This window comes from Melospiza georgiana, chromosome 8 (assembly GCF_028018845.1).
Source record: "Melospiza georgiana isolate bMelGeo1 chromosome 8, bMelGeo1.pri, whole genome shotgun sequence".
NCBI lineage: Eukaryota > Metazoa > Chordata > Aves > Passeriformes > Passerellidae > Melospiza > Melospiza georgiana.
The window spans coordinates 31,898,415-31,919,760 of NC_080437.1; the positions used below are offsets into that span (position 1 = coordinate 31,898,415).

Here is a 21,346-nt window from a genome sequence, read left to right on the forward strand (position 1 = left end):
GATGGGAATTTAATGTCAGGAATACATCATCCCATGTAAATACATCAATACATATTTTACACTGAATGGATTTTAAAGATGTTCTGGCCCAGCTTAGCAGGATCATATCACCTCTGCACAAATCTCAGAGCTGTCATTTAGAGCAAAGGGCTATTCTGCAGTATTCTGTGTTGCTTGATGTTGCTAAAGATGGAGCCTTTTGGGGAGGACTTCTGTGAAGGTGGCTGGGAAAGCAAGTGTGCTCTGGAATCTCTAGTGCTTACAGGGTAGATCTTCAGTGGGTGAAGATGCACCAGTGTTGAGCAGATTGGCCTAAAGGATGGTTTCATCTGGCTGACCCCCACTGCCTCCTGTGTCCAAAAGTGTTTGGAAATATATCCCTTGAGCTGAGAGCTCCTTTTGGCAGCAGCCAAAAATGAGGGGCACGTGGAGTTTAGGTTTGGTATCAGGAAAATGTTTTTCACCCAGAGGGTGGCTGAGCACTGGGACAGGCTTCCCCCCAGGGAAGGGCTCACAGCACCAAACTCAGATCAAACCTGTCTGAGTTCAAAACACATTTGGACAGCACTCTCAGGCACAGGTGTGTTTCTTGAGATGTCCTGTGCAGGGCCAGGAGCTGGACTCAATTATCTTGATGGGTTCTTTCCAACTCAGTGTATTGTAGGATTCTGTGATTCTAAGATAAATGAGAGTGAGGAAAACACAAAGAGAAGAAAAGTTCAGGGAAGAATGGTTCAGAGAAGAAAATGCAGCCGTAGAGAATGACTGGAAGAGAAGGAAGCAGGAATTCCTGGTGGAAGGATCATTTTCCCAGAGGATATGTGAAGGGAGGGTGCCGGGAGAGAAGTGTAAGTACAGTGTGATGAGGCATAAGGGCAGGAGCACAAAGGAAAATGCCCCTGGAAAAGAAGGAAAGGAGGAGTAAGTGGAGGTGGCAGCCTGGCATGCAGGAGCCACTGTGCAGGATGGCAGGAGTGGGCTTCTAGGGACATGAACACCAATGAAGACCCTTAGGGTTGCTGAATCCAACCCCTTGTGGCCACTGGCAGCCAGGGCAGAGCCATCTGGGAGCAGATGTGCTCCAGAAGTTGGTGAACAGATGATCACAGAGCTCACCCCAGCCCACAAAGTGCTTAACAGCGCTTTGTAGTTCACCTAAGGCCCTCGCAATGCAGGACCAAGAGAGCAGAACAAGCTCTCCAATGCTGTGGGCAGAGGGATTGGGAGGAAATTACTTCAGCAGCAGTGGCTGGGATGCACTGATGGGGGGGTTGAAGCAGAATTCATGACAGACCCAAGGGGTATGTCTGTGTTGCAGAATGCTGTGTGGTGGGAGGCAGTCACAGCTCTCTGTGCTTTCCTGCAGCCTGATTCCTGGAAAGGACAGCAGGGCTGTGCTCCTGAAAGTCCAAACAAGCTGCAGGGCCAGTGCAGATATCTCAGCTCTACATTGCATGCTGCAGATATACAATCAGCTCCTGTCAATAAGGAGTTTAAAATAATTCAAGGCAGACTCTATGATGGCAAAACCTTTGGCCATCAGAAGAAAAGGAATAAAAGCTGAGATTCAAAAGGAGCTCTCCTGTGCCGAAGATGGCATTGTGTGATCAGAAATGCCCCACAGAGAGCAATACTTGTGATTTTTTTCCAAGGCTCCTGTTTTCTTTCTGGTGGTCTGCTACTTCTTGAGTCAGTGCTCTCCTAATTTAGCCTGTAATGTCATGCAGGACCCAAGACACTCTCAATCTGCAATTGTGACTCTACTAACCCCACTACAGAATTAACTCAGCTCTGAATTAGTCATTCAGCATGCCAGTGCATGCAAAATAGACTCAAGTGGATCAGATTTTGTGTGCAGGGACTGAATTGCAGTAAATACAGGGGCTCAGAGAATCCCAGTCTGCATCTGGGCTCTCATCTCCAGAGGGATTCTCCTCCTCCATTGGCTGCACAGCCTCTCCAAGCAGAACAGAAAGAAGAGCCAATAAGTGATTTTTTTCCTCATGAAGCTATTAATTTTGTCAGAGAGTTGTCCTGTGGAAGCAGCAGTGACCAGAGTGTGTAAGAGCAGCAGTAGTGCCATGGCAGGATATGTAATGTGAGGGTGGGAGGGGATGGCAGGAATTGAATTTAGATCTTCAGTTTTCAGCACTTTTTGGGATAGAATCAGAGCTTGTCCCAAAACCAGAATGGGGTTATCTGCCTTGAAAAGGTGTGAGCTGTAATTTTACAAGATTGTTTGACTTGTGTGAAGTGGCTCTTGGTTGGGGAAGAGGTGATGCTGGAGGTAGCACTGTCATCTCAGCTGGACCTGGTGGGCAACAAGTCCACTGACTTTTAGGGAGCTGATCTTCTGGCAGATGCCACCTCCTTGGTCTGTTTTAACTTCAAACAAGTTGAGATTTGATCTGTGTCATAGAATCATAGGATGGTTTGGCTTAGAAGGGACCTTAAAGGCCATCTAGTTGCAAACCCTCTGCCATGAGCAGGGATCTCTTTTGCTAGGCCAGATTGCTCAGAGCCCCATTGTGCCCCATTGAACACTTCCAGGAATCTGTTGTACATCAACCCACAGTGTCTCAGCTTTAGTTATCATTGGTATCCATAAGAACTGTGACTGGGCAGGTAAACTCTAGGTGGAACTGTGTCCCCAGAGCCATCTAATCCTGGTATTTCTCTCTCTGCAGGGGGTGGAGGGAAACGCAAAGGCAAAAGCAAAAAGTGGAAGGAAATCCTGAAATTCCCTCACATTAGCCAGTGTGAAGATCTCCGAAGAACAATAGGTAAGAGCTTTTCCCTTCTTTGGAAGCACGGCATAAATAAAAGATTCTATCAGAACTGGCTCATTAGAATGGCATTAAAGCTGCTCATCATTACAGGGAGTCAGTTTACAGGTGGGCATGCAATGCATGTTCCTCCCGTGGTGCTGCCATGCAAAAAATGCTGATTTTCTGTTCCTAAAGGGGTTGTGGACCAGGCAGAGAGGCTGGAATGCTGCACTGGCAGGGCAGGGCATGGGGCTGGCAGCCTCCAGGCCCTTTGTGTTCCATACACAGGTTCCAGGACCCAAAGGGGTTTCACAGCTGGACAACACCTGGCATGTGGGACAGGGGCTTTCCCTCTGTCCCTGCCAGTGTGGCTGTAAAAACAGAAAGGAATCCCCTCATCACATCCTGCACTCCCTTCTAGTAAGTATCTCCTTATCTGGGAGGAAATGAGCCTTGCTGACTGTAAGTTAGTGTTAATTATAGTGTGGAGATGATGTTTGAAGCAGCAGCCAGGCTTCTGCCAGGCAGGTTTGCTCAGCAGCACCATCCTCTATTCAACTTAATGGAGCAAAAAACTTATTTTAACTTAATTTGTTTTATTCATGTGGGCCAAATGCTGCAGATTTGGCAGGGAGCTTGCAGTGTCCATTTTCACAGCACTGCATTTCTCCTGCTCACAGATGCCAAATTTCAGCATTCCTTTGACTGCTGCCTTGGCAGACAAGGCCAGTAGCTATCTCCTTCTTCATTCTCCCCTGGAAAGCCCAGGATTACTGGTCTCACCACAAGAGGTTAACTTCAGCATTTGAGGCTTCTTTTCTCCCCTGCACACAAAATCCAGCCACTGGCAAGAAATGAATGAAATGCAAGAATCTGTAACAACTGAGATAACGGGCAGCATAATTTGTCTAACTTGGGTGAGCTCCTGGGGTCTGAGTGACAGTGCCCTGGCACTATTTACATTAGAAATCCACAGCATGTTTATGCAGAGGAAATATGTGGAATGTTTGGAAGACTCTTTTCATGGTCTCCTTCAGTAAAATTTTCTTCCTTTGCCTTCTCTTGTAGCTAAAGGGAGGTAAAGAAAAGAGGAGAGGCAGGAGAATAGAGTGTAGAGTTTCCCCAGTTGACAAACATGCAAAGCCTGACCAATTTCTGAAGGTACAGAACCTGCTGGAAGAAAACCTGACTTAATATGTTGTAATTTGCAAAGGCAATTCTCCCCATTGTTCTGTCAGCCTTGGTTTCCAAAGGGGAAAATAGCTCCACATAAAATGTTCTCTCTTTACAAAGGTGTAGTATCCTAAAATGAGTAGTCTTTAAAAAATAAAGTCTGCCAATATTTTCTGTTTCTGAAATGCTGTTTCTGGAGGGTTTTGTGTGTGTCAGCTTCACCCTAATGTAATTTGTTTTTTATTTTTTCAGTGAATGATTTGGTGATGTAACCAGGCAAGAGACATTGTGGGAACTCTGGGCAGATTTGGTTTCAGTCACTACAGTAATTACCTGTTAGCTGGGAATTTTAGCCCCTGCCTTTTCTACAGTGGGAAATAAGGTCCAAATCCTGGTTCTGTAACTCTGATTTTTGCTGAGTTGAGCTGGATGTGGTTACACAAGGAATAAGGCACTGCTCAGCCTGAATAATGTTATCTGTCCTTGCTGGCTCTGCCATTTTCAGTGAATCTCTGAAGCTGAAACATCCCAGCTAAAGAGTTGTCTGAACCTCTCCTGGCTCATGCAGGGTGTCTGACACATCTTGGGTAGCATTAAGTCCTTTTCATGTGTGTGCTCAGGCTGGATCCATTGCAGATCCCTTTACTGGGCTCTGTGCTCTCTGGACACCCAGGAACAAGCACTGCTCACTGCAGTCTGGCCTTAAATGCCTTCTTTTCCTGCCTCTGCTGAGGAAGAACAATTTCCCTGGCTTTAGCCCATTCTTATTTCGTTATTTTCTGCAAGTCCTTTAAAAGGATCTCAGGATTTCAGACTAATGTCTGCGCAGGTACAGGGAATGTACTGAAACATCTTTCCTGGCCCTTCAGCTGGTCTGGGACTTGCAGGGGATTCAATGTCTTGGGGTGTCTGCACTTCAGCCCATACCCTAAAAATTTTTTACCTTTCTAGTTCAGAAATAGAGAGCCCAGAAAGGCTTTTTCCTCCAAGGCTGTGTTGGATGGGGCTTTTAGTGGAAGGTCTTTTAGGGGGATTGGAATTTGATGATCTTTCCAATCTTCCAAACCATGGTTCTAAACTTTATACAAGGGAGAAGCTACAGCCTAATTCAATTTGTTTAGAGATGAGGACAAACAGAGGTAGGTTCTGCTCATCACAGACCTCTTTGCTGCCTCTCCTCCTCCCAGCATTTTCCATCAGACAGAGTCTTGCCACTTAGGTTAAAAAAAAAAAAAAAATCACAGCAAGACTTGGAGGGTTGGATGAGCTGGAGCACTAGGCTGTTGAGGTTTTGTTGTATTCCTCTCTTCTGGATGCTTCCCAAGAGCCTCCAGGGAAAGGCAGGATGCAGGAATGGGATGGACTTTTTGATTTAGAGCAGTCATGGGCTGCACAGCTTAGTTTAATGTAGCCATAAGCAATAGGTTGAAAATGCTGCTGTTGAAGTTGGGGCAGTACAGCCGACGTGTGTGTGTAGGTGCCCACATTTTGGTGTAAAAACGTGTGTGCTTTTGCACCCCGCTAAGATGTACTGAAAAGAGTCTGTGTCTTAAAAAAAATACTGTAGTGTGAAAAGAAATCTGTGAAAAACAGGAAGGCTGAAATAAACCAAGGGTCTGCAACCTGTGTTGACACAATTATGAGTCAGTTCATACCTTTTGGTTACCTCTGTGTTTACAGGAGACTCTGTGTTTGACTATCCATCATCTGGTGTCTCACTGAAAGACTTGCTTAGTAAAGCCCTTTTTTTCCCCTCCTTCTTGTGCACAGAAATAAAAATCAAAACACCGAGAGAAACACTGCTTTTTGATAAATAAACAAACACTGGAAACGTCTTTATTAAAAGTGCCATTTAGTCAAGGAGCTATTTTTTTGGACTGGACTTAAAAGCAACTTATTTTCTCCTTTCTTTTTTGTCCAAAGTACGCAACACCTTTTGCAGGGAAATTCAGTGGCCTTCATTGTGTGCTAATTAAATAAGCAGGGGAAGCAGGGATGCTGCACTTTGCTGGGCTCTGAGAGAGGCTTGTATACTATGAATGGCTAATGCATGTTTCCATTTGCAGCCCTCTTCCTGGCTGTATTTAATTGTGTTAAAACAGCCGGCCCCTTCCAGGTTGGAAGGTTTCCATATTGGCACCAGAGGCCCAGTCAGTCAATAAAAACTGATTTTTGAGGCATAGCTACCATGAGTCATGTGATGGGTGCTGCTATAGATGGGGTTCTGCTATCTTTAAAACTCACAGATGACAGCTTAGCAAAAGAGAGGTGTTTCAAGGGAAGAGAAAAAAAATACCAAGGAACAGCTTTAAAAGTTCCTGCATTTGACATGACATGAAGAGATGCCAAAAGTTAGAGATATCCACCAGTTTAAAGGCCATCAGTAAACAAAAAATTATAAGAAAAAGTTGCAATTTGAAAGGCCAGAGTGTCTTTTTGATGATAAAAGATTCTGGATGTCTGTAAATATTTCTGAATGACGCAAAAGGTTCTGTTGGTTAAAAGTGTGGAATTTTTATTTATTTTGCTCAGACCCATTCTGTGCTTTTTTCTTGCATAAAAAAACCTGCCTGGGTGAAAGAGTTGATTATTCTGATCTTTGGCAAATTTTCATTCACAACTGTCCAAATGCTATATAATAAATCAAGACTTTTTTACCCCATAGATTGAACCTTGTGGGGAAACTGCCACAGAATGTGTCTGTGCTTGTTGCACAGAGTGATTTGCTGCATTATTGCAGAAAACTTTTAACTCCTTTGGTAAAGTAGTTTCTGGTTGTGCATGATGCTCAGGTAGAAGAGATCACTGAGGATTTCTCTTATTAAATATTTTTATTCAGTAAGATTTCACAGTCAGAAATATCAGCCCCATTAACACAAATTTGGCCATTCTTGGTTAAAAAAAAAAAAATAATCTTTCCTTTGCCATTCAGCCTCTTGCATGGCATTTGCCTTTTACCTGGGGTAAAAGTAGCTCGAGCTTCCAATTTTGCCACATTCTTTTCTGTGTTGTTAAAAATACACTTCTGTGTGAGAAACACTTTGTAGAGCTGGTGAACAGAGTAAGTGGGACAAAATTGAAGCCACAGAGTTCACATGCTCCCTTTTGACAGAAGCTGCCTCTTTTCTCCCCCCATCACTCTCTTGGGTATTGTACTTTTTTCAGACATGATCAAGACCTTCACCTACGCCATTTTTTATTTCCCAGTCACTTTGCAGTTTATCTGCCTGGAGGCACAGCTGGCAGTGCAATGAGACTGAGATGCTTTGAGTATTTGTGGAGCTTCCTAGAAATGCTTTGCAGCCTGCACTGAGCTCCATCCTGTGGCAGAAAGCCTCCTGCTGTACCCCATGGTGGCTTGGACCTCCCTCTCTTCTGCATGGTGCTGGCACATCTTTCATGTATTGCCACCAGGTTTCTTGACTCCACAGCTTTTCCAGCACTGCAGAGAGAAACTCATGGGTGAGGAGTGCTGCAAAAGCAAAGTGTGAATTTCCAGGCTTGCTGGGGAGTCCCTGAGAGACTGAGTGACAGCGTGGGCTGTCATGTTCATTGTGGGGTAGCTGTGGCACCTCTTCACTGGGCAGGGCATCACCCCTGGGGCTGCATCCCTCAGGAGATGGAGATGTAGGCAGGGAAATGCTCTCCATGTGCAGATCTCAGAGCCTGAGGCCCCGTGGTGGTGTCACATATAAAGCTCAGGCAACTGGAATGGGGAAGGAGAAGGCATCAAAGCCCCGCTCTGATCAAAAACACAAAGAAGCAGCCAGATTTCTCTCCACCAAATTCTTCACCTCTGATGTTTACAGTGATTAAAAAGCATGGTTGGGAAATGTAATCCTGAAGCCAACAAACAGATCAAAGGAAGGAATTGCAGCTTGCCTTCCACTGTAAATAACCAAGCTCAGCTGGTTATAACTTCAGTGATTGTCTTGTAGTATTGGTCTGAGTCCTGCACCTAAGGCCGGTCTTGTGTTTTTGGACACAACTAGAGTTCAGGTTTTTGAGAAATATTTTTTTGGTAGAAAGCATTAGCTTTCCTTGGAAAAACCCTTACATTTTAATTGGAAATAGTTTTTCAGCAAGCAGTCAGGATTCCATGGCATTAAATAACTGCAGGGGGATCCATCTCCTCCTTTCTTTCCAAAAGTGTAGGAATCAGGGTGGCTGTGTTGGGAGTGTGTGTGCACAGCCAGAGCTGAGGACCCAGCACAGAGCTCTGCACCACTTCTGGGAGGAGCTGGCTTTTCTGGAAACCTGGGGAATTAGAACTACTGGAGTAGAAAATGCTGTCTAGTAAAAAGATTTAAATGAATAAATAAGACAGCATACTGTGTTGTTGTTGTTATACTCTTAATTGAAATATATTTCTAGAGAAATTCATATAATTTAAGGCCCGAGCTGGTAAACATGTAGGCTCAAAAAGAATTTTTTAACCTCACAGGGTGTCCCTTTAAATTCAGCTGATGCCAGGTTGGGGGGTTTTTAGCAATCAGAATCATGCTCGGTGTGAAAAGCAGTTTTCCCACACTGGTGCCCTTAGATACCTGCAATATAAGACATATTTCAGTCACTACCAACAGCAGCAAAGGGGTATCCTGGTGCTGTTCTCCCATCACCCAGGTGCCAGCCCCTCCCCTGGGTGTTTGTTCTCAGCCCAGGTGCTCAGGGGAGGGAGTGGGGCTCTGCATCAACCCTGGGGTCACCAGGACCTGAGGGCTTCTTGTGGGTGATCCCATGGATGCTGGAGTGATGCCTGACAGAAGATCTCCTGAATGAGTTATCCTCTGTGGTGGTTGTCTGCAGGGCCAGCACAGAAAGACCAGAGAGAAGAACCCAAGAAGGACTGAAAACAAAGTTGGAAGGACTCCTGAAAGCTCTGGATAGGATTTATTGCTCTGGGAAAAGTTATGCAGAGTATTTTGTATTACATTAATGCAGAAAAAATACATCAAACTAATTCATTTCTAAAGGAGAAAGAAAGTCCTTCCCCTTCACAGTGCCCACTCCACACACTTCTTTCTTTTTTCTTTTTCTGCAGCAGACATTGCTTTCCCCTCTCTCCCTTGAGCCAAAAGGTCTCTGTTGCTCCTTCAAAGCACAGCTTATGCAATCTTTCCAGCACAGACCTTCCTGCAGAGTTGCCCTGTAGTTTCTTGGACTCGGTGTGCTGTCCCATATCGTGAATACATCTAAATTAAATTAGATACTCTTCTGGGGCAGGAACTGGCCACATGATAGAAACAGTTCCAGCTCATGAAATGATATGGCTGACGTCAAAACCATAGTGTTTGTTTACAAACCCACAGTTGGTTCAGATCCTTTCTTTAAAATCCTTCAGATTCAAGTGTAATTCCATCATAAACATAGGTTTCTAGTGCTCAAATGTGGACAAACAGAGCAATGTTTGGTGCCCTTGCAAGATTAGCTGTATCCAGTTTATAGCTATGGGTGGAATTGAGAAGGGTTGGGGTTTGTTTTTTTTTTTTTTTTTCCCTCCTTGTAATTTTTTTTTAATGCCATCACAGAAAATATGTGAAAAACAAGCTGTTTTATGCATCTAGTGAGACTCAAGACTAACACTGGGAGAACAGGCTGCTGGTGCTTGACAGCTTCCAGGACGGGAAGGGGACGCAGGGGAAATGAGTAGAAATGATCTCAGCCCACGTTCTATTTACAGAATTTATTTCACAAGACTTAATCCATTGAGTATTACCTTGGCAGGGGCAACCCAGAAAGAAAGCAAGCAAGAAAGACTTTGCTATTCCCCATAAAGAACGGGCAGCAAATCCACATCTCCCTACCAAAAAGTGAGCCCCCACCAGTCATCCTTCAACAGAAAGCCTCCTAAGGAACAAATATGATCACTGAACTTCTGCATTTGTGTTTTGTGGCAAAGACTCTATTAACCTTTGCAAACTGAGAAGGAAAAAAATGCCACGACTTGCAGACTTTGAATTACTTTCCAACGTTATTACAGGGATATGCAGGAAGGGAATTAGAAGAGAATATCCTTTTACAAGATCTATTTCATCTCTTGCTGAAAATAGAAGTAGATATTGTGAGCTGCAGGGTTTTTCATTATCTCATTAGGTAATATGAGTCATTAAGTCTAATTAATACTTATGCAGTGATTTGTAAAATGCTATAGAAGTGCTCACGGGTCCTGTTAAATAGTAGTACTTGGTTGTTAAGGAAATTTATTTTAAAACCAATTCAGCATTTGCTGGGTATGGGGAATGAGAGGTAGGGCTGCATTTATGGTAAAACCTTGCTCTTATCCCTGCAAGACTCTCTTGTGGCTTTGCTCCTGGTGGTGATGGGAAGGTGGTGGCAGGACAAAGCTTGGCTGGCTCTGCTGGAGTCAGGGAGAAAGTTTCCCTTAAATTAAACTGTGCAGGAACCCTCTTACAATGGAAGGAGGGAACTGCAGGGAGGGAAAAGGGAGAGAAAAGATCTACCAGACCTGCTTTATGGGGATGCTGTGAAGTGAGAAGCCTGACATCCTCACCTTTGGGGACACGCTCAGGCTTTCAGGGATTGGGATGGGATTAGCCAAATTAATGCTTCTTGAGGAAAAGAACTCATTTGCAGTAGTGGTAGAGGAAGTGTTACTTTGACTTGGCTTCTGCTGGTTACTACAGAGGCCTCCAGGACTGTGGCTGGGCTTTGTTTCTGGGTTTTCTGGGAGCAGTCATGCACCAGGGGAAGTCTCTTAGTGGGAATATGCCCGTTGCTGTCCATGCACTCACAGCTTCCAGCTGTCAAGGAAAAGAGAGGTGGAGTGTTTTTAAGATAGGCCCACACCTATCTTTTCATTCTGATTTCAAGACAGCATGAGGGAATTCACATGTAGAATGCTCCAAGCCTGATTTTTCAGTGGTTTGGCTGAGTCCCTGAAGTCGTTGAGAGATTCCATTTATTTTTCAGGTAATCACTCTGTGCTGCTTAGAAAACACTTGGAGGTGATAATTTGAAATATTTCTCTGTGCTGTGTAGGCCAGAAATCAGGGCATGGCCATGAATTCTGCTACATGTTGCTGTTAAAATAGAACCTCCACTCGGCAGGATCAAAGCAGGAGCTATGAGGCCATTTCTGAGCACAGCCTCTGGTTGTGCCAGTACTGTTATTTACTTATTAATCACATTTTTACCATGCTAAACTGATCCCAGGGAATTCTAAGACAAGTAAAATAAAATACTCTCTTGCCCTCAACTGTGTCCCTTAGCTGAACTAATAGAAAGGATGAGTGAAAGTCCAATTTAGGGAAAGGAAATGAAATTATAGAGCAGGATACTGTCATGCAAACTATGAAAAAAACTCCCAAGTTCGGATAGGATGGTAGACTGATACTTGATTTTGTATCAAGAACCCCCTGTTGTCCTGGCATTGGTAAAGCCAGTGAAAAATGGTAAAGAATATTCTGAACTCTTATAATCCTTAAAAATATGCTATGGACCAAGACATTTAAATTACAATTCAATTTAGTATATTAAGAAAAACGTGAAGTGTTTTACCTTTCCAGAACTATTATGGATTTCAAAAGATGGAGAGTCTTTGTATTATTAAATGACCCACAAAAATATAATCTTTGGAGATGGTTACAAACTTCCTTGTACCTGCCAGATTTCACCATCCTCCAGCCCTGCACCAGCTTTGTGTTTGTACAGTGGCACTTTGAAAGTCTCCCCATGTCACATTGATTTTCTGAGCCCTCTCTTGGACAAGTTAGGTCAGTGTTGACAGATTGGTGAAGGCTGTTCTCATGAGCAGCAGGACCTGGCTCCACTACATACAAGTATGTGCAATGTTGAAACAGCTCTCTATAAGTAAGTGCTTTCAGGCTTTCATAACTCCTGCTTCAAAATATTTTTGGCATTCGTAAACATGGCTTATGGAGAAACATGGGTTTTGAGCACAGGAAGAATTTGGTGTAAGTCACTTCAGAGCTATTCTGATCAGTCCAAACAAACAACATTCAGCTCTTGAGCACCAGGTTCCTCACATTTGACCTTTTGGTGTGGGTATAGTTCGTTTCATGAGCAGTGGCTTCAGCACACTGAGCTTCAAGAGAGGTCTAAAAAGGTGCAATACTGACTCTATAATGCCAAAGAGAGAAACACATGGTTGGGAACTTACTGCATAACAGGGAATATTTGATTTAATGTAGAAAAGTTTGACATGTTTATGCTGATCAGCTCTCCAGCAAGCCAAAGCCAACTGGCAGCCCTGCCACTTCAAGCAAGATCCTCTTCAGATTTCCTTTTCAGATCTCTTCAGCTGAACCTGATAAGCCTGACCATGAGTACCTAGGTGGGAAATTTTTGGAAAAGACCTCTGTGCTGGTAACAGGGTGGGCCCCACATGTGAGGGAACACTGTTGGCTCCTGGGGCCTCTGTGTGCCCAGGTCTGTGCCTGAGGAAGATGGAGAATGGAGAGTGGGAACTAAAAGTTACAATGCCCTGTAGGTAAATAAAGCTACATCTGCCTTGGTATCATCAGTGGGAGTATTCCCAAGGCTTGTTCTGCCTGTGGGAGAAGAGCCAGCATGAAAAGAGCTGCTGTTAAGCAGCCCCATTGCTGGGAGTAGGCCTCATGACTGTCCTTAGCTCCATGGAGGCTTTCTTCCTCCAAGGTAGAAACTCTTTCCTTCTAAGACTGCTTTCATCCCTGCCCAGGAGACTGTGGGTGTCCATGGGGCACTGTAACCTCATTATCTTCTATGGAAAAAAACCCTAACCAACTTCTAAAAATATTGTCTGTGTCAGTATTGTCTATGCCAGTGTGACTATGAATCAGTGGTCAGAGCTGCAAGGGAGAATTACAGCCTTTTCTCCCTGTTCTTTGCCATGGACAGCCCCAAGTCCTATGACTGGCACTAATGTCCTTTTTAGAATCTACATCAAAGTCTCCTCAAGGAGCAGGGACCTTTCTTATGAGTTAAAAATCATCTTCTTTAGGTGAGATCTCAAGGAGCGAAAGGAGGCAATGCGAAGTTTCAAACTTCAGAGGAGCTGCCAAGGCAAAGGTCACCCAAGGTTGTGGTTACTCCCAGTGTGCTCTGCAAAGGGCTCTGTGCACCAGCACAGGCTGGGATTACAGCAGGGCCAGCACAGAGACAGGGAAGACAAGGATCCACCCTGCAGCCGTGTGGTTTTCGCAAGTTTTCTGGCACTCGCTGGCCTCTGCTCCAAATCCTGAAGGAGCTCTGATGGAGACCTGCCATCCTCGTTCAAAAAAAGGGATAGGATTTTGTTCCCAACAGCACCATTGAGCTAAGTGGAAAGTAACCATCACCCACAACCAGTTCCCAGTAAAGCACCTATAGACTGAAATCTACCGAGTGCTCCCACAGTAACTCTTAGCATAGGTAGGATATTCCTTTATTTTCTCCTTGTTCATATCAAATGAAACTTGTCCTTCTCCATCCCCAAGGACAGATTATAATTTTTTCATAAACCCCCATGTTCATTGCAGGGGATTGGGCTAGGTGACCTTCAAAGATCCTTTCCAACCCAAACTATTCAATGATTCTATGGTTTTAGCCTTCTGTCTCACTCTTTGCTGGAGGCTGATGATACTAAATCACATCTCCCCAAAAGCCTTTATTCTTTGTGTAAATTAGCTGATAGCTTCCTTCTACTGATGCAAGTCAAAACAATGCTTTAGCTGGCAGAATTATGTGGAATTCTGCCTCATCAGTTTTTTTGCCTCCCATCAACAAACTCGTATTTCCCTAACAAGTCCTCAGATCTGGCAGTTTTCCAGGGCTTCCCTTTTTGGTAGGCAGCAATGAGGAAGGGAATCTCATCTTGCTGCCAGCTCACCCACTTACAGCAGGCATTGGGAAGAGATCAGAAAGCCTTTCCTTTGACTGCCTCAGAGAGAGGAGGCACTGGGAGTTCAGCTGGAGGCTCTGCCTGTGAGATGTGGGTCATCAAGACAAATTAGAGAGCAAACACACCCCTTTGCTCTTCTTCCTGCCCTTTTTACCCTTTGTTTAAGCAAATTTAGGTCCTCTTGATGCACAGACAGCCCTTGAAAGGGAGATATTGTGTGTATGTCCCAGGCAGGTGCAGTCTGAGTTCCCTGTGTGTGCTCTGGTGCAGGGTGGAGGTGCAGTGGCAGGAGAGGGAACATTCCAGTGGCCCTTGGCCAGCTCTACCAGCCTGGGTGCCAGCTGTGGTGGTGGGTTTTGCATAGCTGTGGGTTTGATACCAGCCTAGCTTGCCAGCTGGCAGTGTGAGTTGGGTGACTTTCAACTCCACAAATGCCATGCCAGCATCTGTTTCTCATCCTACAGCATTTTAAATAATGCACATTTCCAGCTGTCTTCCCCTTCCTTCCCAATTCCAGAGTGCAGTTTGCTGGTTTCATGCCTTGCTCTGGGATGCATTTCCAGGCTGTGCAGTTGGCATGCCAAAAGCTGCTCAGGGGGCTGCAGGATTTGGTGTGAACTGTCCGTGCCCTCATCCTCCAGAAGGAATCCTCAGCTGTGAGGAGCCCTACAGCTTGTGGAATGCGTTAATTAAACAAGAATCTCTGGAAGAGGTAAAGTGGTGGAGGTCCTCTGCAGATAACTTGGCAGCTCCCTAATACTGTATTCATGGCTTCAAGTCTCTCAGGGAGCAAAAAAACCCCAGCTTTATAAAAGGTTTTTTAAAGGCCTGCTCTCCAGTAGGAATGTATTTGAAGAACGCAGTGAAGGCTGTGGAATCATGCTGCTCCCAAGCAGAGGAAAGATTAAATTCCAGTGCTTTGTTTGGGGGAAATTGCTGACCTTTGTCTTCAGCATTAAAGCCATCTGAAGAAAACCATTCCTAGCATGCATCGAGCTGCTTTTGCTGGATTCTTTCCTGCATACAATGTAATAGTTTAATATGAATATAGCAGGAAACAAGGAAAATTGAAAGCATAATTCATTTTGAATGGCATGATGTAAGAGGTGATTTCTTTTGAGGAGCTAGAAGGCAGAGGGATCAGCATTGAATATTTTAAGTAGGCTCTTGGAGCAATCCTGTAATGGACTTCCCTATCCCTCTGTCTTCTTAGGACATAAGTCCTGTGTTTCCTCCTAGTCCTCTTTTTTTTATTTATAGACTTTAAGCCTTAATCAGGACAGTTTTACTTATCAGGTTGTAAAAACCCTTTATTTCCTGTCCCAGAAAGTCAATAAGTGTCTGCTTCTTCAGCTCAGTAACAGTTCCCCATTCTGCTTTCTGGGCGGATTTACTCAATACCACTGCAATTTCTACCCACCAAGCCAATGTCTCTGGGCCCAAACTCTCCCTGCTGTGTTACAGCTAAGCCTTTTCTACAGCAGCCTTACAATTCCCCACACTTCTCCTCCCCTCCAGAGCCTGGGAAAGCAGATGGACCCTGCAGGATGACCTGGGGAGGGGTCATGAAATCCAGGCTGCTGGAGCTGAAATGGGGAAGCACATTCCAGAGGAGACAACCCTTGCCCCAGGAGTGTTTGCAGAGCTGCAGCCCACACTGCTGAGCCAGTCTGGAGCACTGCAGTGACATGGCCTGGGGCAGGGGACAGCAGATGTCTTGCTATTTGGGCTGTTATGGTGTGGGGTTTTCCACTGGAGCTGGAACTCAGCTCCCAGCTAATGACAGCCATGGGAACCCTGTGCAGTGCAGGGCTGAGCAGGAAAAATCCATTGCAGAGCATCCTGCTGCTCTCAGCCATCTGAAAGGGGAGATGGCATGTGGGGAGCCAGCAGAGGCAGAGTCACTGCAGAGAGGTCCATAGTCAAATGTCAAGCCCACAGTTTCCTCATCAGCCATAAGGAGAAAAGCACTTGGCAAATCCAGCCCAGCCCTGAACCTGAGTGACAGAACAGCCTCCTTCAGTCTGGCTTCTCATAAGTGCTGACTTTTCCATTGTGTTTTAGTAAATCAGTTTTATTCCTCACCTCAGGCTTGAAATCTCCAGTTAATGTCTCTGCATCCTGTTGGATTGGCCAAGAGGGCACCCAGGGATATCCAGATGTGATGTCCTGTCAGAGCTCTGCATGTGAAATAAAACTGGGGATGGTGTGGATCTCCCATGGAAGTCCTTGGTGTCAGAGAATCAGAGCTTGGCATTGCTCTGCTGCTTCTCTTGCTGGAGAAGGGGAAGGCCATGTGGTCAGTAATAAATACATCTGACCTATGTGGGAGCACTGCTGTGGCAAATAGCTCTCTGTGGCCTGGAGGAGGTTATCAGTCAGCACAAGGAATGTGGACTCTGGGTCGTATTCAGCCCTGGAATCAAACAGATCAGGGTTAAACATCTGAGAGCAGCAGAGCTCTGGCCATGGTAAAGGATCATGCTCTAGTTCAAGGAAGAGTGAATACAAAAGCTAATGAATACAAAAGTGAATACAAAATACAAAAGTGAATACGAAGTACGAAAGTGAATACAAAAGCTAAGGTCTCAGGCAGCATGAGATGAGTAGGAAAACATTATTACCACCATAAAAAAGCCATGAAAAGTTTTAGTTTTCCACCTCTGTAGCAGCAGTAGCAAAGGTGATGCTGTTGCTTTCCTAGTTTTCCATTTCAGAGCTTTCAAGAACTAAAAGCTCCATTTTACAGAGACAGCCTTGCTTGCTGATAGCTGCCAGGGAGGAAAACCAACTTCATATCCACATAGAGTTCTGTTGGGTTGGCATATTTTAATTTGGTGGGCGTGACTTAGAATCCCTATGTCACTATGAAATGTTATGATTTCTCCTTGGAAGATATGGTGGTAGATCTGAAAAGAAATGAGGTTCTAAATGGTGGGTAACGACACCATAAAAAAGGCATCATGAAAAGGCAAGATCAAATGGAGAAGAGCAAAACCAGCACCACAACAGGCATTCTGCTTTTGGGCTGGTGGAAGTCCTTGTGATCTTTTGGCTGAGTTCACAGGAGCTGTTTGCCCAGGGCCCTTGCCAAGCAGCCCATGAATTACAGGTGTGATTGCACGTGGTTAATGCAGTGGGCATAGGAAAACAGTGGCAGCTCTGGCTTGTGAAGAGGTAGCAGGAGCATCTAATGTTTGTGAGAGGAACATTAATTCCCCCAGCCTGAAGAGGAACGTGCCAGGGTGTTTCATGCTGTTGCCCTTTGCAGCTGGCACAGACTAGCAGGTATTTGTTATTTCAAAGTGTACATGCACTGCCATTTCATGGTGTTGATCTATGCTACTTTAAAATAGAATGCTTAGAAAATGGATCGTGCTTGGACCTCCTGGTCTCTAATTTGCAGCAAGTGAAATTTATGCTCCTATTAATTTTAGAGAAAGGTTGTTTTAAGGCATTCTCTCAGGCATTTATTCTTATTATTAATGACCTACTGTAGTTCTTTGAAATTTCTGCTCTTACCCAGGTCTCAACAACCAACTGCTCGTGGACAGTGAGGCTTGTGGGATCCAGAAATGAAGTCAGTGCCATATAGCTGGACTGATGTAGAGCTGTGAGATGTGATGTGATCCCAGACACAAGCAAAGGGCAGTCTCTGCCTTCACTGTGGGCAGTAACAGAGCTTGTTAATTATTGATTTCTTACATTCCCTATTTACTTTTTTTGTCGAACCCAAATATATTCCAACTGAAATGTGAATACCCACGTGGAAATTTTAAAGCTCTGGCCTTGCTTGCTGAGCTTTTCACAGTCATTGGGCTCCTCTGAGTACATGCTGGAAGACCTGGTCTATACCAGGTGTTTTCAGTTATTTAATAAAAAAATTATGTGAAGGCTGGAGTGAAGAATACAGGAAGATCTGATAAAAAACTTAGGAAGATAACAAATTAAAATGTTGTCTCTCAAGAATGCTGAATTGGTAAAAAAAGAGAAGCAGGCCATTTCAATTATATACATTATCTGCTTTGGAGATCTCCACAGTAAAACAGTTCCCATTGAAATCAAGGGACTTTATATGAATTCTTGGACTATCTTGCAACATTTGTAAGACTTTTCACAATGATGGATGAAGAGGGGAATTATCTGAATAATGTGCTACAGTACTTTCAGTGAGGCTGTGCCAAGGGCAGCACCAGGTGACAGGATGGATGAAATCAGCCTGGTCAACACAGACAACTAAGGCAAAGGGAGCGTTGTCTTGGGCCTGTTCAGTGGAAATATCATTTGTGAGAGGGGCAAGCAGATTATTCCACACTAGAGCCAGGTCTGGCCACTCTTACTGATCTAATTAGTCTCAACCGATGAGAGTAACCAAAACCAGTTTGCTTAATTGTGCTGGAAATTTTAGATCTTCCTTCTGTCATATTTTTTCTGACTTCCTGGCAATATTTGCACAAGCCGTTGTCCTTGAACAGTGCACATTGGTTCTGGGGAAAGCAAGGCAAGGCAGCCATGCTCACCATGTTGACTGTGTGATTCAAAAGTGGTTTGGCCACTCCTAAAAAATGAAAAAAGAAAATTCTCCTGGTCCCTGGCAGAGGATAAGGCGACAACTTTCCAAACACCCTGATTTCCTTTCGCTTAGAGTCCGACATCCAAAAATCGGGGAGGCTGTCGTCACATTTATGAGTGAGTTCATTTGAGAGCACAGTGATCAGTCAAGGGAAGCAGGCCAGCAGGACAGGGTGGAAGAGAGACCTCTTGCAGATGGTTGTTTGGTTTTTTCCCCCCAGGGGACTTGGCTAGGACACTCCAAGACAAAAGAAGCTTGCTGTCATCCGCAGCAAATGTTCTCCAAGTGCTCCACCACATTTGGCAGCTGCAGCCAGGGTCGACTCAGCTCCTGATGTTGCCCAGGGCTATAAATTCTGGTCTGTGTAGTTTGTTGTGAGAGGGATTATCAGAGGAGATCTTTTACTTTTGCTTGTCTCCGCTCTTCTTGGACACTGCAGCCTATATGGAATTTCTTATTTAGAGTAGGATGTTAAATGTAGTGTCCTGGCTAAATTCCAGCCTGGGTGTTTATATTCTGCTCAATTAAATGCCATTGCTGGACCATTATGTGAAAGCTTGTCCTTTGCTAGTAATGTATATACCCTTAAGACCTGATTTATGGAGAGGCACATCAACCCTCCTCTGAGGATCACAAAGTCACGATTCACATCAATAATGTGATAGTGTGCGCTGGACCAGACCTTGTGGATTCTTTTCCCTGTTTTTTTCTTTATTATCTCAAGGTTTATTTTCTTGCTCTTGCAGCATTGTTGCTTTTCCTACCGTGTTGGTGTCCCTGAGTTATCACATGATGTATCTCCAGCGTGCTGCTGTGCCCCGGGTCCAGGCAGCGGGGGAAGGATAAAAAGCCAGATCTTTTCAATCAGGGTAGTTTCTCAAATGCATATTTCTTCAAGAGGCTTGTTTAGTCTGTTTCTGTTTTGTGTTTTTAGGAGTCTCCTCCTTTCCCTGTTTAAGTCATGATTCTCTTTCTCTACATCAACAGTAGTGGTTGAACCTGAGAAGGCTTGGAAGGTGTCTCTGACAGGCGTCCAAAAGCAATGAATATTTGTTTGTATTATCTAAACCTTTCCACTCATCAGGGTAGGACTGCCCTGTTTTTCTGTGTTTATTCAGTGCCTAGCACCATGCTCCCCTCCATATGTTCTTGCTCCTGTGCCACGATTAGCCATTAGCACAGTAAAATAATTGTTATTAGTAATAATGCTACAAATATTACCAGGAAGAATGAGTGAGGAGATAGGAGTTTGCTTTCCCCTGCATTGCTTCTTTGGGGGGAGGTATCTATTCCAGCAAGGCAATTCTGCAGAGGTACAGTAGAGATCTACTCCTGCCTTCTCTTTAAGTCTTGCATCAGTGGCATAGCCACGTTTCCCCTCTTCACACACCAAAACCCAGGTATTTATTTATTTTTTAAAAGTATTGATTGAATTATCTCATTTTCTAGGTGCAAAGAATGGTGGAAATTGTTGAGCTGTAGAGCAATGGTTTGACTCAGCCATATCAGGTGCACTGACCTATTAAAACATAACAAGGATCCAGGTTTTGCTTAAAAATTATGTGTGCCATGAGATGGAGAAGCAGTTGCAGATCTCATTAAGGCCAAGCACATTTATTTTATTTTTACGTGAAGCATAATTAATTCAAGAAGCAAGTTCCACAGGTTATATTTTTAGATACTCCTGGGCTGAGGTGAAAACGATAAAAGCTGGTCATTTCCTCATAGCTGGGCTGCAATGAGCAGAAAAAGAGAAATGGTTTCTGAGGGGGGACTGATAGCTCCAGCTCTCTTCCATAAAGCAGCTGGAGGTTGGAATTCACACATGAAGGACATGTCTTTGAATGTGTTCTGAAAGCAGCACGACAGAAATGTTGTGCTGTGACATGCATAACGTGTAGCTCCATTTCCCAGCAGTTTCATGCACATTGTTGCTGGCAGAATCCAAGACCACAACAATGGCAAATTCACATGGGAACTAAACGTGCCCAGCCAACCTCAAGCTGCCTTGGGATCCCTTGACTGAGGAACACACTGGGGAGCTGTTTTTTCTGATTTTCTGTTGTTTCACACAGGGTTGGCCCCATCCAGAGGGTCAAAGCTGTGCTAAGGATGATGCTGGTCATGCACAGGCAGTAAAATGATCTTGCCCTGCAAGTGCTACTTCCTAAATTTTCTTCTTGACTTCATCTCCACAGATGAGATCAGTGGAAAGGAAGATGGGGAGGGAATAGCATGGAGATTGCAAAACATGCTGGGAGAAATGTACTTTTCCATGCATGTCTTGCTTGCTGGACTGCACATTCCCCTTTCCCTGATGACAGTATTATGTGCTGGGTTTTGCTGGTAGCTAGGCAGCTACCCAAAGCAACAAATCCAGGTGCCAATGAAACTTTCCATCGACTGAAGTGGGTTCAAGGGCAGCAGTAACAACTCACAATTCAGTCTCTTCTGAGGCCACAACACAAAGTCCCATGCAATATTTTTAACTGCAAATTATTCCAAAATCTCTCTCAAAACATAATCTGTGCTTCATGCTGCGCATCTGTACCAGGGATTTAGAAGAAAAATGGGTTATTAGTACCTAATTTACATTTTATGTTTTATGCTTCCTGGCAAGTTAAAGCTGTGGTCAATGGTTCGGCCCCAAATGGCCTTTCATTACTCAGGCTGTCCAGACATTCATAACCGTATGAGTTCTTACCAGAGAGGCTCAGATTTGTGCCAGAGGTATTGGGAGAAGAGAGTGCTCATGTGGAATATGTATAATGTGAGAACTGAATGGAATTCAAGGAAAGCAAGGTGATAATAATCCCAGATAAACTGACAAAGGTGCTTAATTATTACAAATCATAAAATTATACAAAACGTTGCATGAGTCTTATGCAGTCACTCTTATTTTTCCTCATCTTCTGCTGTTTTCTGTTTATCTATTTAGGCTAAAACTCTGGGAAAAGAAGCTGTTTGTGTTTTGGTTCCCATATGACCCTC

The 21,346-nt window shown here is 44.3% G+C and overlaps 1 protein-coding gene across 1 annotated transcript in view; it reads left to right on the plus strand.

Moving 5' to 3' along the window:
* The window catches only part of GRK5 (G protein-coupled receptor kinase 5), a 151,923-nt gene that overhangs the window by 58,959 nt on the left and 71,618 nt on the right, over positions 1-21,346 (plus strand). Inside the window, exon 2 of the mRNA XM_058028861.1 lies at positions 2,688-2,783. Coding sequence (XP_057884844.1) covers positions 2,688-2,783 — 96 coding nt within the window. The remainder of the gene's footprint in view (positions 1-2,687; positions 2,784-21,346) is intronic.